At 38.8% G+C, this 16,824-nt stretch overlaps 1 protein-coding gene across 6 annotated transcripts in view; it reads left to right on the top strand.

Annotated features, from left to right (window-relative positions):
• Nucleotides 1-16,824, top strand: part of dennd1a (DENN/MADD domain containing 1A) — a 443,149-nt gene that overhangs the window by 268,403 nt on the left and 157,922 nt on the right. For all 6 annotated transcript variants that reach the window (XM_067969687.1, XM_067969686.1, XM_067969691.1 and 3 more), the window contains exon 11: nt 15,654-15,699. In XM_067969687.1, the coding sequence (XP_067825788.1) occupies nt 15,654-15,699 (46 nt within the window). The remainder of the gene's footprint in view (nt 1-15,653; nt 15,700-16,824) is intronic.

Raw genomic sequence — 16,824 nt, 5'->3', positions numbered from 1 at the left:
CAGGGAAAAGGGGGAAAGGGAAAGGTCCGATTCGGTGGAGGGCAGGAGTGATTAAATAACAAAAGGGGTGATGGTGCAAGGCAAAAGGAGGTGATAATGGAATAAGTGTAAGAACAAAAGATGTCCAGCAGAATAGTTGAAGGGGAGGGAAGCATGGAAAATCTGGCAAAGCAGAGAGGGTTGCTGTGGCCCGGGAATGTGGCGAAAGAAAGTAGATCCCAGGGGTGCGGACCACCCCGCCAACTGTGTACCGATAGGGGATCCCCACCCTAAGCAGCAGCCCATACCTCCTCCACTCCCAGTGGCTCTGGTGCAGCCATCGTCCATCACCAGCACCCGCTGTGCAAGAGAAAATAGGAGCAGAGGTTAAGATCTGCAGTTGTTAAACTCCATGTTAAGGCCAGAAGGCTGTAAAGTGCATAGTAGAGAGATAAGGTACAGTTCCTCGAGCTTGCGTCGAGCTTCATTGGAACAGTGTAGGAGGCCGAGAACAGAGAGGCCAGAGTAGGATAGAGAATTAAAGTGACAAGTGACCAGAAGCTCAAGGTTACACGTGCGAACTGAATGGAGCTGTTCAGCAAAGCGATCACCCAATCTGCGTTTGGTCTCCCAATGTAGAGAAGACCGCATTGTGAGTACCAAATACAGTATACTAAGTTGGAAGAAGTACAAGTAAATCACTGTTTCATTCGGGAGTGTTCGGGCCCTGGATGGTGGGAATAGAGGAGGTGAAAGGGCACGTGTTGCATCTTCTGCGCTTGCATGGCACGGTGCTAGGGGAAGGGGAGCAAGTGCTGGGGATGATGGAAGAGTGGACCAGGGTGTCACGGAGGGAACAGTCCCTTCGGAATGCTGAAAGGGGAGGGGAAAATGTGTTTGGTGGTTGCATCGCACTGGAGGTGGCAGAAATGGCGGTGGATGATCCATTGAATATTGAGGCTGCTGAGGTGGAAGGTGAGGATAAGGGGGATCCCATCATGGTTCTGCAAGGGAGGGGAATAGGTGAGGGCGGAACTGTGGGTAACTAGCAGGGATAACTAGAGTGCAGTCGAGGGTCCTGTCAACTTGGTTGGAGGGGAATCCTTGACTGAGGAAAAAGAAAGTCATTTCTGAAGCACTAGTGTGGAAGGTGGCACCATCGGAACAGATATGACTGAGACAGAGAAACTGGGAGAACAGAAGTGCCTTTATAGGAAGCGGGGTGGGAGGAAGTATAATCAAGGTAAGAGTCGATGGGCTTGTAGTAGACATTTGTGGACGGCCTATCCTTAGAAGTGGAGATAGAGAAGTCGAGGAAGGGAAGAGTCGGAGATGAACCATATGAAGGTAAGAGAGGGGTGGAGGTTAGATGCAAAGTTAATGAAATTTCCCAGTTCAGAGCGGCGCCAACACAGTCATCAATGTACCGGAAAAAGGTCAGGGAGGGCATGTGAGTAGGACTGAAACAAAGAGTGTTCCACGTATCCCACGAAAAGGCAGCCATAGCAAGGACCCATAACAGGTTCGCATGGAGACATCTTTTTGGAGGAAGTGAGTAGAAATGCGGCATTTTCTGAGCCGCTTTGCATTGTGGTACTTATTGACCTCCATTGCTATCCCTCTTACTGGTAGTCGGTTATTGATTGTTCCAAGACCTTAACCACTGGATTTCAGCTTTGCAGATATGCATTTTGAATTTACAAATTTTCAAAAAGAAATGTGAATTTGTGACAGGATGTCCACTTCAGATTTAAAGACACTAGTCTTCACTGTTATATTAGAAATGAGGTGCCATAGATCATTCCACTGGATGCCACACTGAGGGCAGTATTCTTCAAATCTGTGACCCTCTGATGCCACTTATCACATTTGGGTTCTCATTTCAAGGGTATGATAATATGGTATATAGTCTCATATTTACTCTGGCAACATCCGAAAAGTCATTAATTCAGTTGCTAGCAGGGATAACTAGAGTTTTAACTGAAGTGATGGAGGCTTGAAACATTTAAATGGAAGAAGACTGTTCCCTGTGGATGATTTAAATGTTAAATACACAGCCATCTCAGGATTACATGGAATGTAATCTGAAAACTATTATCTCCTGTTGAAATGAGCCTTCAATTTACTCACTGCACAGGAAGGGCAGGTTCTATTCATTTTCACTGCCAGCAGGTGCCCTTTCTTTGCATAATAGGCTTCATATGTGTAATTAACACATAAGGGTTGTGGCTGCCAGTTTTCTTTCAGGTGCATGCTGGTAGGAGTTCCAGGGACACTGGTACAAGCCGCAAGAGCTTTTGCTTTGGGACCATAGATTATGCATTCAACGACTTTCTGACAAAGGAATTCTAAGGGGTAAAACATTAAACCCTGCTGCTGGGAGCACAGGTGTGGATGGACAAAACAAAACTATTGGCTATTTCCCCCCCCCCCCCCCAAAATCAATTATGTTGGTAGGATTCATTTACGTTTTTTTTTAAGAATATAACTAATAAATGACTTGTCAATGTGCTTTTAGAGTAACTGGCCGTAAAACTGGTAATTATTAAGAATACACTGATGCCAGATTAACAAACACGGTGACTGATTTATGCAGTCTGACATGACCCTGTTTAGAATTTGTATGGCACAGACTATGTTTGTCTGAATAAATTAATTTAGCAGCAATTTTATCACCTATGTATTTTCTAAAAATAAACCACAGCTGCTTTGCTGTTTTTACATAAACAAAATTCTGCATTTCTGCACTTTTATAAACTAACAGAGCAGATTTTACCCCTAAGCCCAATGCCCTGTTACTGTTGTTAATTAGATTTATTTAATAAGGTAGTCTGTTCAAATGTGAATTTATATTTTTACCATCCACTAACACACAGTATGAGAGCTAAAAGAACTGACTTTCAAAAACATCTCAGGGAAGCCTTTCTTTGTACAACAGTGTGGCTTTAATTAAGATTCAATTGCGACAAATTTTTGTGCGCAGTGCAAAAAAATGTGCTTATTTAAATTAAGATTTTTATATGCTTAGTAACTAATTATCATCAATAGCACAATTTTAGTTTGGCTACATATGGTTATCTGAACAGAATTTGGGTTAATGACAGGTATTGTTAACTTGGTAGGGATAAGTGGATATGTGTCAGTTACCATGGAACTTGGGTAGTTGCCAGCTAATAGCAAAGCTTTGACCTGAATGAATATTTAATGCATGAGGAAGGTACTAAATTGTTTTGATGTCATTTGCTCTCCCAGTTTAATATTACAAAGTTCAAGCCATATTCAGTATGATCTGGGTATAGATTTGGGTCATGTGGGACCTCGCTTGAAGGGGAGATGTAGTGTGACATCCCCAAATGTTACAAAGGAGGAATCTATATACTTATTGGTGTCTCTCCATTTCGCCTTGGAGCTTTCAGACTAATGGCTGGAAATGGCCTTTTGATCGATTATATATGCAACATAATGGCCTGGGCTATATAAATGCAAGTTGCTGTTGTCAAACATCTTTGTAGAACTCCCACTAATGCATCATCATGAAGCTCTGATACAGTGACATAAAACCAGAGTGTTGGCTACAGCCCGCTATTGCCATTCATGTGCCACAAGAATAGAACTTGATGCCACTTCACGGAATGTCTTTAAGCTGCTTTTAACCAGCAGGTAACATGAGGTCTCTGAGGAACAAGTTAGTGTCATTCTCTTTAGCATTCAGGAATTATGGATCATTTCAAATAAATTCACTTAACTTTTGATAGTCATGGTCCCATAGCTGTTACAGTGATCTGGAAGCAAATACTGGGCATGATTTAGAAGTGGCAGTCAGAATGTATCAACTGGCCCATTTATACCAAAATCTTGATCCTCGTTCCCTTATAGGCAGACCGTTGTGAGGATGAAAGTCGATGCAGCGTTCACGAGCAGATTTCACCACTTTTAATTTGTGTTGTGGTGGGGTAAATTCCAAGCAAAAGTCAAGCGAATTCAATTAGATAATGAGGTGGAAATGCACAGTACTAAATATTGATGTTGTAATTAAGAGTGATTACATGCAGTTCTTCCGGATGCTGCACAGTAAGTGGGGTATCTGACCTGGTGTTTATTGAATTGTAGGTATTTAGCTGAGCCAGAATGGAACACTACCAAAAATGTTAGTTTTTTTTTTATGTGTTTGAATTTCTGTACTTTACCTTTTTATAATTTGTTTAGTGCACATTCCTATTGCAAAGTCACAAGGACATGAAAGGTGCCACATAAATGCAAATACTCCTTCTTTCATCCATGTAAGCAGCAGTCACTTTTGCTGCTGATTACATTTCACAAGGTCACAGATAAGGAAGGTGCATTCAGCCCATTTTAATTCATCCACCCAAAGAGATCTTAATCTTACCCCTCTGTATCATCCAAATCATTCCAGGGTATTTGCCTCCACTACTCTACCTGGTTGTATATTCCAAACATTGATCACTCTGTGTGAATTGTAAACAATTTTACAACACCAAGTTATAGTCCAGCAATTTTATTTTAAATTCACAAGCTTTCGGAGGCTTCCTCCTTCCTCAGGTAAATGTGTGTGAAGACAAATTTACAGATCTTGATCCTATAATTACCTTTTATTAGTTTGAACTTGTGTCCCTAGTTCTGCTCCCACGAATTTAAAGTAATCTGTTGCGTTAACATTTCCTATACCGTTAATTGTCTTCTATACCTCTGTAAGATCACCAGATAGATACCTCTTCTATGCTGAAAAGCTGAAGCCTATCCACTCTTTCATCATAACTCAGACCCCCCGTGGCTCTTTTCTGCAACGCCTCCAGCACTTGAACGTCTCTTGTTTCTTAGTGACCAGAACAGGATGCAGTATTCAAAGTGCGATCTAAACAGAGTACTATAAAGTTTGACCATTGCCTCCACTGACTTATATTCTACTGTGTTTGGCTATGTAGTTCAACACTCTATTGGCTTTGTTGATTGCTGCTGTGCATTGGTTGGACATGTTTAGTGTCAAGTCCACTGAGACTCCTAGGGCTCTTTCAGCGTCATCCTGTGTAATTTCAACACCAGTCATGGAGTATGCATGTCATCTATTGTTTTGTTGAAGTAGTAGTGTTAGATGCTGAAAAGGGCATTTTTTAGCTTTACATTCACTGTTGAATGATTAAACTATAGCTGAAATAGATCTAGCACAGACAAGATATGTAAAATATCAAGACCAGCAGGTATGAATAAGGATGCATTTCTAAAATGTTTGTTTAAGAATATCTTCAGTTAAAACATGATGTGTAGTAGAGAAACTTGATAGAGCCATAGAATAAACTAGTTGCACATTTCAAATCCCTAACATTACATTATACAGAGAAATAGAGATGCTGATTATTAAGCTAGTTACAAAGCTTCCATATTGCTGAGATCTTTCTGGCACATATTCCAACATTTTAAAAAAAAATGCATGTACTTCTTTCATCTGTCTCCAAACTAAGTTCCTGAATAATTGTAATTTTTTTTTATAGTTGATTTTAGTATCAAAGTTTTTGCCTCAATTGCTGATATGCATGTACAAACCAACCATTCTGTCTTATCCTACCCAAGAGTCTTTGTGGACCACAGAATGAGAAGAAATAATTGCACTATGATTTATGGTACTTCAAAAGACAAGAATCCTGTTTTATAATAAACCATTTCAGCTTGGTTCATTTGGTAGTTCTCTTGACTTGAGCACGTAATGTAGGTTGACACTTCAGTGCAGCACTGAATTGTCAAGAGGTGCCATCTTTTGAATGAGACGTTAAACCTAATCTGCCTGCTCAGGTTTTCGTGGCACTATTCAAAGAAGAGCAGGGAGTTCTGTTGGTATCCTGGCTAACATTCTTACTCCAGCCAGTGTCACCCAAAACAGATTGGCAGGCTATTCATCTCATTTGCTGTTTGTGGGATCTTGCTGTCACCAAGATTTTTAACAAGCAGTCAGTATAAAGACATCAAAAGCTGAATGCAAAGATGCATCAAAACACATCACAACCACATCTGATCCAGTTTTCTCATATTTACCACATTTCGAAGATGAAATGCCCTTCTGTAGAAAGGGATTCCCAGATGTCGGAATGTCATAACTTACACTTTTAATTTTCTTATTCTACAGTCTGTATATATATATAAACTTTAGCAATCAAGTTACATGTTTTAAAACATCTCTCTAAAGATAAGTATATACATATTTTTAAAAATTAATTTAGGGAAAGCTGTAGATACAAATGTAGTGCACAGTTTAACAGAGCTTTAACAAAGATTGTGCGACATATTTTATGGAAAGCCTTCTAATATTAGTTGAAAGACCTTTTTCTTTTTGGGAAATTATCTATTGACAGTGCAACATAAGAACATTTGGGTTAAAGGAAGATAGATAGTGAAACCATCAAAAAATTGTGTTAATACAGTTTAGCAACGTGTTTTTCTTGGGCAAGCTAAATATTTTTAATTGATGAAACTAAATATCTACGTACTTCTATTTGATATTTTATGCATGTTGTGCTATCATTCATATGAATATTACACTTCCAAACTGTATTGCCTATCATTAATCAATTAATTTTCTTCTACTACTCACATTTGGTTACTCTTTATGGTTCCCCTGCGCATATGGAACATTCATTTAATTTTCTCAGATGGCTGCTAGTTTGTTCATCATGTCTAAAGTGAGTTTATCTGACATCTTAGCTGGAAGTTTCATTATTATGCCTGAGTTTCCAGTGTGGTTTTGAACATTGAAAGCAAGATGTGATCCTGTTAATTAAGCTTTGCAGCTACAGATTTTCAATATAAGCTGTGTGACAGTTTTTTTGTTTCTATCTGGCTTCTGAACATATTAAAAATGACCAGTTTTTCTTGGATGGAATGGCCTTCCCGTTTCTATACAGTTCAGTGACCAGGGTTTCAGTAGACAAGACGTTTGCAGTCTCGACTTCCTGCCGTGGTCAAGGCCTTGCTCTTCTGACACCGAGCTGTCATTTTCCTGAATCTGCTTAATTAAAAACATGTTCGCTCGATGTCATCTGGAAAGGGTTTAGACTAAGACCTTTCTCTCAGTGATGTGTGAACATTCCTGTGGATAGCAGCTTAAACACATACATGAAATCTTATTTATTCACCAACATAAACTGCTTCATGTCGGGAAACCATAATGTGACACTTCTAAGTACTTCAGAGTATTCTTTGCCAACCAGACCTGTTGCCCACTTATTATTTTGCATGGCAGATGTGAAATTGTGTGTTGCCATAAATGAAGTGAAAATTAAAATGAATTGTACTTTTGACGTCATCTTCCAAAATTCATCAACTAAACCAGTTAGCTGGATAGAAAGAAGTACTACAGTCTACTATTAATTCAAATGATTTGATAGTAATGCTTTTGAAACACTAAATTCCACTTTGCTGTGATACTTAATTTAATGTAATTTAATTGCTTAATTTTTAACACCAAAAGAAACAAATTTTGAATTATCAGTAGACCATATGTATTGAAACAACATTCCATTATTCTAGCTCCTGGGAAAATAATTTGATGTGTTTTTAATGCGAGATCCAAATGTAAAAGCATTTTTATAACTGAGTAGTGCAGAATTGGGAAGGAAGCGATACTTTTTAAAATTAAGTTTGCTGTTTTTTTCTTTAATTTTCTCCTTGTTTCCAGCGGTGTCCACCCTTTCACAGAAGTAACTCCAAAGTGAAAAACTGAATTCCCCTACCACTATACACCATTGTATTGGAATGCCTTTGTTTTTGCTTCCACCTGAGGAAACTGGATTTTATTTTGAATTGGAAGAAATCCCAGGTGTAGTCAGTGCAGCACCCGTCTTTTATATGAGTCACTTGTAGACCATTTAGGGGATTTTCTCAATATTGACACAAAGCTTCCCAGTCAACTCCAGTCAGGATTCTTTCCCTTTCATGTGGAATCAACGATAGAGGCTGCAGCACTGCTTGTGGGTCTTGGGATTGATGGCAGCAACTATCAGTGATATCTGACACAGCACTGTATGAAACCTTTGTAGCTTAATCTTCTGATGCAGTAATCACCAGCGCACTTTCCATTATCCCAAAAAGTTGCCATTGATCAGGATGTTTGCAATGCCCTAAATCAAGAGACAAACACTTCATGTCTCTTGCCTTCAAGTGGGTGCCTCCCTCAGGACAGGGTCTGGACCTGGGGATTATGGTCCCAACCATACAAATCCTGGCTCATAAACAGATTTGAACTTTGGGCAGTCTGGTTATCTTTTCAGCATTTCTTCTGTAGACTGGCATTAATGTAGTAGTCAGGTACATAAACAAATGGTAGGTCAGCAGGAAACTCAGTCTTATCTCAACACCATGTGAACCTGTCACTAGTTTAACAAAACCTTCACAGACATTTCTGTTCAACACCTTGTGGAGTTACCTTTGGCAAGAACAAGTTCCAGTCTCATTATTGGACTATGCATGCAGAAGTGTAATATTTTTTCGAGGTACGGGACTGTGGTCTTCCTGGAACGGGAAGTTTCTGTATGTTTTGTTTTCTCTTTAAAGCCCAGTTCCATCACGAAACACAGTGGAAGAAATGTCTTATAATCTTCTATTGGTTGGAGAAAATTTGTTCCTGGACTTCCCGGCACTCAGTGTAAATTGATTCTTCTGGATTCTGTAAAGTGTCTGTTGGTTTAGATGGAGACCTACTTAAGGACTCAACAACTGTGAGCTTCCAGCTGACAAGGTGGTTGCTGAGAGGGCTGGCCTAGAGGAGCACAGTTCAAATGGAGGAAATTAATTATCAGTTTTTACCTTCAGTACAAATAAAATGCCTTGCTCTGGTGCATTACATAGAAACATAGAAAATAGGAGCAAGAGTAGGCCCTTCGGACCTACTCCACCATTCAAAATGATCATGGCTGATCATCTCACTCAGTACCCTGTTCCTGCTTTTTCCCCATATCCCTTGATCCCTTCAGCATTAAGAAATATATCTATCTCCTTCTTGAATACATCTAATGACTTGGCCTCCACTGCCTTCGGTGGTAGAGAATTCCACAGGTTCACCACCCACTGAAGAAATTTCTCCTCATCTCGGTTCTAAATGACATACCCCGTGTCCTGAGACTGTGACCCCTGGTTCTGGACTCCCCAGCCATCGGGAACATGCTCCCTGCATCTAGTCTGTCTAGTCCTGTTAGAATTTTATATGTTTCGATGAGATCACCTCTCATTCTTCTAAACTCTAGTGAATATAGGTTTAGTCAACCCAATCTCTCCTCATATGTCAGTCCTGCCATCCCAGGAATCAGTTTGGTAAACCTTCGTTGCACTCCCTCCATGGCAAGGACATCCTTCCTCAGATAAGGAGACCAAAACTGCACACAATACTTCAGATGTGGCCTCACCAAGGCCCTGTATAACTGCAGTTACGCCATGTAGCAGCCTAGCTGAGAACTAACAAATCTCATTTAGTTAAGGCAACAGAGTTCTGGTAACTGATAGCCCTGAGACTTGAGCTCATAACTTCCTGGTTGTGAGTCAGATTCCTAACTGGTTGAACTGGGGTTCCCTCAAGTGCATGGACTTTCGAGGCAAAATCTTTTCTCATTCACTTCTATGAAAGCAAGTTCTTGGAAGTGCACAATAAGAAGGGTAATATTCATTAATTTTGCAGTTCATACATAAAAGGCATTTTTTGCAATGGGTTAATTGAGTCAACACACCCAGATGAATGATGTACAATGCAGATGCACTGTATCCAGCTGCTATTGACATCATTTGTACGATCTTTAATCTTACCTTGACAATTGGTGTACTAATCTATTATTTGTTTAGCTAAACATCATTTAACGTTTTGTTCTGCATCAGCTGCTTAAGCATAAAAAGTGTAAAATGGCTCTAAACTGCCCAATATTAAAAATACAAGTGAGGAAAAGTTTGTCGTTGAAATATTTCATGCCCACAGTAAAAATGTTACTATGTCAAAGAAGCCAGCTTGTGATCTTCAGCAAATTAACTGCTTTACTGGCAACAAACCTAAACAAATGAATTAATGCCTAAAATATTTGCAGCTTTGTAGTATAAATAGAATAGATAATGGGTGAACAAAATATTCATTTATTATATGTTACATGATAAAGCTTGAGTGATCCCCAGAAATCTCAACAAGTATGCCAACTGACAACGGAAATCTGCTCAAATAGTTTATTTGCAAGAACAATCTGTATCATAATTATACATTGCACACACTCACTTAAAACATTTTCTGACCTTTTAGGAGATGTATCTAATCTTACACATAACGTAAGAAAGAATACTGCATCAGATATTTGACATAAGCCAGATGTTATGTATGTAACAATACAGCCAAGACTTTTCAGTGTTTCAATGCTTGAGAAATCTTTAATGCTGCTAATGTTCCAGGGCAAGATAAGTTGGTATCAGCTAACTCTCATTCACTGTTGAAAATCACTTGTACATCTCGCTTTTGATTTTGCTATTCGTGACTGCAAAACCACACTCATAAGTGAAATACATAGATGGTACTAGAAAAGTGGTGGTGAGTGACAAAGCTGTAATTCAATTGAACAATTGCAATCATATCAAACCATGAGAATGAATTTTGAATGGAATGTAATTGCTAACAGGATCAAGAGATGATTCAAATTGAATTATCATAGTATCATAATAGGTACAGAACAGGAGACGACCATTCGGCCCTTTGTGCCTCTGCCAGCTCTTTGAAAGAGCAATTCAATTAGTCCCATTCCCCTGCTCTTTCCCCATAACCATGTAAATGTTTTCCCTTCGAGTATTTATCAATTCTCTTTGAAAGTTACTATTGAATCTGCTTCCACCACCCTTTCCGGCAGCGCATTCCAGATCACAACAACTTGCTGCATAAAAGAATGTTTCCTCAAGTCACCTCTGGCTCCTTTACTGATCACCTTAAATCTGTGACCTGTGGTTACCGATCCTTCTGCCACTGGAAACAGTTTCTCCTTATTTACTCTATCAAAACCGTTCATGACTTTGAACACCTCTATCAAATCTCCTCTTAACCTTCTCTATTCTAAGGGGAACAATCCCAGCTTCTCCAATCTCTCCACATAACTGAAGTCCCTCATCCCTGGTACCATTCTAGAAAATCTCTTCTGCACCCTCTCTAAGGCGTTGACATCCTTCCTAAAATGTGGTGCCCAGAATTGAACACAATACTCCAGCTGCAGCCTAATTTGTGTTTCATAAAGGTTTAGCATAACATCCTTGCTTTTGTACTCTATGCCTCTATTAATACAACCAGGATCCCAGATGCTTTTTTAATAGCCTTCTCAACTTGTTCTGCCGCCTTCAAAGATGTGTGTTTGTGCACCCCCAGGTCTCTCTGGTTCTGCACCCCCTTTAAAATTGTACCATTTAGTTTATATTTGCCTTTCCTCATTTTTCTTGCCAAAATGTATCACTTCACACTTCTCTGCATTAAATTTCATCTGCCATGTGTCTGCCCATTTCACCAGTCTGTCTATGTCCTCCTGAAGTCTATTACTATCCTCCACATTGTTTTACTACATTTCTGAGTTTTGTGTCATCTGCAAACTTGGAAATTTTACCCTCTATACCCAAGTCCAGGTCATTAAAATATATCAAAAAAAGCAGTGGTCCTAATACTGACCCCCTGGGGAACACCAATTTTTAGCCAATTTTGTATCCACGCTGCCACTGTCCCATGGGTTTTAATTTTGCTAACAAGTCTATTATGTGGTAGTTTATCAAATGCCTTTTGAAAGTCCCTACACATAACATCAATTGCACTACTCTCATGAACCCTCTCAGTTACTTCATCAAAGAACTTAATTAAGTTAGTCAGACACGATTTTCCTTTAGCAAATCCATGCTGACTTTCATTTATTAGCCCATACTTTTTGAGGTGCCAATTATTTTTGTCCAGGATTATTGTCTCTATAAGTTTCCCCACCACCGACATTAGGCTGGCTGGCCTGTAATCGCTGGATTTATCTCACTCTTTTTTGATAAATGTTCTATTCAAGTTCAAATATGTACGTGGATTGTGGCATTTTCTGCAGTTTTGCTTGGTTACCATGGAAGATCAAGGAGAAATCTTAGAGCTTAAACCTTTTCACTTCCTTCAGGACAGCACATAAGTGTGGTGTAATCTTCCATAAGGCAATTGTACATGTACGTGGACGCAACTGGTAGAATTGGCTGAGCAGCCTTATCTCATTCTGCATTATCCTAACAAATAAAAGAAAATCTATAATATATTAAAAGTCTTGCAACTAGTAGGCACTTCCTGTTCACACATATTTTCTGTGTCATGCCTGGGGTATAACACCTGGGTAATCATTGTCTTTACTTCAGTATTATACTTATTTTTCAGTCCTCCCAAAATTAGGTGGCACTGCTATTCTTCTAAATTGTAACTTCCAGGTCTGTTCCTCTAGGTAAGTTTACAGTATTCCCTGCAGGAAAGTTCTTTTTTATGTTCTATTATTTTAATTTAAAAATTCTTGGCCTGTTTTAACTTAATTTAACATTTCTTTAAATGGAATCTCTGTTGCCATCACAAGAATCAGTTGCACCCGCTGCAGACACAGTTTTGGCATGCCTAGTGTCTCACTTCTGTCGCCTCAGGCCACCCAGCTGCACATGCCTTCCCTACCACCCTGCCATACCTTCCCAGTCCAACTACACAAATCCCCAAGGTGGCCTCCCTCCCCATCCCCCCCCCCCAAACCCACCTCCCCCCCCCCCCCCCCCCCCCCCAACCCACCTCCCCGTGAGACCTTGCCAGATCCAGAAATCTCCAAGCTGCACCTTTTCCACCAAATCTTGCACTTTAAAAACCTGTCCCTGGCCTTAAATGGGAAACATCTTTTGAAGTTTTGAAGTGATTGTTGGGGGGAGGCTTGGTATTCCCTAAACGGCTTGCCCATGACTTTGGGGGAACCCATGCTATTTGATTGCAAATGCTTTAAATAACAGGACCATCTTCAAATCTGAGAGAGGGAGGGGAATTGGAGGATTACATGCTCATTCTTCTTCAACCCCTACCTTCCCTGGAATACCTAAACTCAAGACCTTCCTGCCCCTAAATTCAAACTATTATTACAAACCTCCTACCTATCTAGAACTGAGACCATCTTCCCACCATCATCTAGCATTCTTGGTTTTAAAAAGGTAAAAAATTAACATTAAATACTTATGTTAAGCAACATATAGTATTAATCAAGTAAAAGGCTCCAAACCTGGGGTTGGAAAATTGGAGGCGGATCAACCCTCAATGGCAGACTCAGTAATCCAATACCTGAACCAGTCAGATCTGCAGGACTTCAGATCCCTGTTGGCTATTGACCAGCCAGCCTGGCTGGTTAATGGGATGTGGAGGTGGGGGAGCTGTACTCTTCAAGCCATGGGTTGGGATGGTGCTAGCTGGACAAGTAGTGGGAAATTTACAAATGCTCGATGTTAGTAAGATATGCAGTTTTAGCTGGTTAAATTCAGCTGAAATGGGATGAATCGAAGGTAAAGTAAATAGAATTCACTCCAATTATGGAAAACCTAAAAGGATTATTTTTTGTGGGAGGGTGGGGGTGAAAGTTCTCTGCCATGAGGCAGAACATTGTACTCGAGGCAGGAATTGGAGTTTGGTTTACATTTCTGCCATTCCCTTATATCCCTTCCATGCTAAACTGAGTGGAAACAATTTCTACACAGTCACAAAAATTGCTAGCTTAGCCTGTTATTTACTTTAGGCTTGACCCAATTGTCTACTAGAACTACAGTATTTCTGCATGTGTGAAATTTAGCTAACATGAAACAAGGTCTAAAACTGCAGAGTGGGATGGAAAAATACTTGTTTTCGGAAGTATAATGTTACATACATAACACAATGCATCATACAATATTCTTAGATTCATTAGAATAAATAATGGGGGAATAGTTCTGTTTGATATTTATAACAAAATTGTAAGCCTGTCCCTTATACACTCTTTTACAAACTCGCTATGAATAGTGTACAACAGAAATGTTCCCCCTATATTAGTAAACCAACGATTCCTGTATCTATTCATGCATACTGAAATTTTATAACCTAAAAAATCTTTTCCCCAATGTGTTTGTAAAGATTTATGATTGCAAAAAATTACTTATATGTATTTGTGAAATGTACAATGCAAACCACATGTTCCATTTAAATGTAAAGGAAGATAGAACTCAGCATAAAAGACTGCTGCAATGGACATTTGGTTCTGGCAGTTCTTCAGCAGACCCGCCTTACACGGCACTGCCAAGTTGGGTCTGACAAGCCGCTTTTGATTTAAGAAGGGAAGTATCGTAGGCAATAAAAAACACAGGACACTTGCTACTTTTCCATTCACAACTTGGATGATACATTTCCTAGCATGTTGAAATGAAAACTCTGGCTGATCTTTTTACTTTCAAAGACTAGTTTCATGAATACTTTATGGACAAGGCTTCAGAAAGTTTTCATCTTTGACACATGCTGTAATGGGGATTAAGAATAAGATGTTAAATTTGAAGGATAAGATTGAAGATAAATTTTCAATCCTGAGGGTCAGCATGAATTTCCTAATACCATATATATGGAAACAGGGTTTTGATATGTTACTGGTTTATTGTATGAAAATATTTGTACAATTTGTGCTTTGTGCTTTTGATGGCTTAACACTGCAACCTGTTGATTTGTGTAGGTTGTTCCCGTTGTGAGTAGTCAGATCACTTTCTCTATGCCTTGTGTTATTTCTTTTATATGTATTATATATATCTACCTGTGTCGAAGGAGCTCTGTGCCCTTTTCTAAATCTACCTGTGGGATACTTTGAGGGGGAAATGAAAGCTGGATGTGAGAGTTTGTTTACGTGTACCTTTACATTTATCTCTGGAGAATTTTGTGATCTGTTGTGGAATCACCATATAAGGAGTACCTCCACTTGTTTTAAACAACCAACACTGAATCACAGTGTGACTTCTGATAGATAAAATTGAATTTGCAGTACTATACTGTAATGTGTTGGGAGATTTCTGCACATGCTGTAAATATTGTGGTACTTTATATTCTTTGACATGATTGGGGTAAAATTCAACTTCGCGGTAGCACCAACTGGGCAATAGCGAATTGGCAGCCCGTCTTACACCCTGCCCAAATTTCTTCTCCATTGACTATAATGGAAAAGAAAATCGGACGGGGTGTAAAACGGGCGGCCGATCCGGTATCGCCCATTTTGCGCTGCTGCAGAAGTCGAATTTCACCCCCAATTACTTGAACTGTAATCTATATTATGGAATACTTGTTCAGTGATCTGTCTACATCACGAAGCAGCTTCATGATCATCTCTTTTTAGATATATGCAAGTGTATGTTCTGATCAGGTTAGCTGTAGCTCTAAAGATCTGTATCTACTCTAAAAGAAAAAAAAATAATAAGCATTTTTGTTTCATTCAACTGCGATAACTTTCTCAAAAAGAGTCTAAAATGCACACTTTAGAAATTGTACTAAGTAAAAACAGTGATGTAACTCTCATGAAATCGGGTGATTTTACAATCATCTATATTTCTGCAGTTAACAATCAATCTGTTTATGAACACAAAGGGTAATTGCAATGATTAACCTGGATTCTTTTTCCCATTTATAGTGCGCCAATGCCCTACCTCATAGGAGTGCATTCAAGTTTAATGGAGGTAGGTGTATTATGCTTTTATCATTGAAAATAAATTAAATTTCCTATACTGCTTTAAAGGCTTATGATTTATTATTTCTAATGATTTTATTGAAACTCAGTTTTTAAATCCTCCTCATTGACACAAGTCAGCTTATTTAAATTATAAGGTGTATTCTTAATATTTTTCTTAAAAATGACACCGTCAAAGCAAGTATTTAAAAGGAGATATTATTGTGATTGCCAAATTAAGTCTTCAGTTTTCTGAATTAATATGTTAAATACACTACTAGATTTAAAAATATGACATTTCTGTAGTCCATTAAAATCTATCAAACCAGTGGAATGTTCAGACTATTTATTTAAGGTTGGTATGAGAAATACAACAGATTTATTTGATGTATGTGTTAAGCACTCTTCTTGTTTCCTTTATGCTAGCATATGAAAGCATAATTATTGTACACATCTTACCAGTCTTATTTTAACCTGAAGAAAATATAAGGGTTTAAATGCTGTGGTGCAAAAGAATCTTCATGTGCTGTCGTGCTCTGGGCAATTTAAAAACATAAAAGATGAGCAAACAGCGCTTTCCAAAATCTTCATTAATGCATGTAGAATTTGACTAAAAATGCAGTTCAAAAGCATATTGTGTACATACTTTCAAAAGGCAGATTGAGTACCTTTTACATCTGTCTTGAAAATATATTTTTGTAGATCTAAAACCATGCTTTTTAGCTGTAGGCTATGTTTTCCTTTGCTTTTGTCACAAACCAGGAAAGAGCTACATAATCAGCCTTTTGCTGCTAAATAAAATAACATTGTTCTGGTACCCTTTGTTTAGATTAGCCAGCTACATTAGTTTATTGTATAACTGGCTCATACTTTTAGTAGTTAAATCTAAATGATTTTGACTGCGGATTGGTGTTTTAGTTTTTTTTTCTGTAGTAAGATTAAGTAGCTGAAATAGATAAATGTCAGTTTTAAAAATAAAAAGAACTAATATTTTTCCATTTGTCCTTTTGGTGTTCCCATGGCAAGGCAGGCAGGCAGATCGATGACAAACTGTCTCCCAGACCTCTGCCAAAGCCAATCTTAAGGCAGTTGTGTGGACATGTGCAAAACAGGTGCTAAGGTGGTCGGCTCTCTA

This window comes from Heptranchias perlo, chromosome 31 (genome assembly GCF_035084215.1).
Source record: "Heptranchias perlo isolate sHepPer1 chromosome 31, sHepPer1.hap1, whole genome shotgun sequence".
Taxonomy (NCBI): Eukaryota; Metazoa; Chordata; class Chondrichthyes; order Hexanchiformes; family Hexanchidae; genus Heptranchias; species Heptranchias perlo.
Note: the sequence above shows the minus strand (reverse complement) of the source record. Positions and strands in the feature narration are given on the sequence as shown.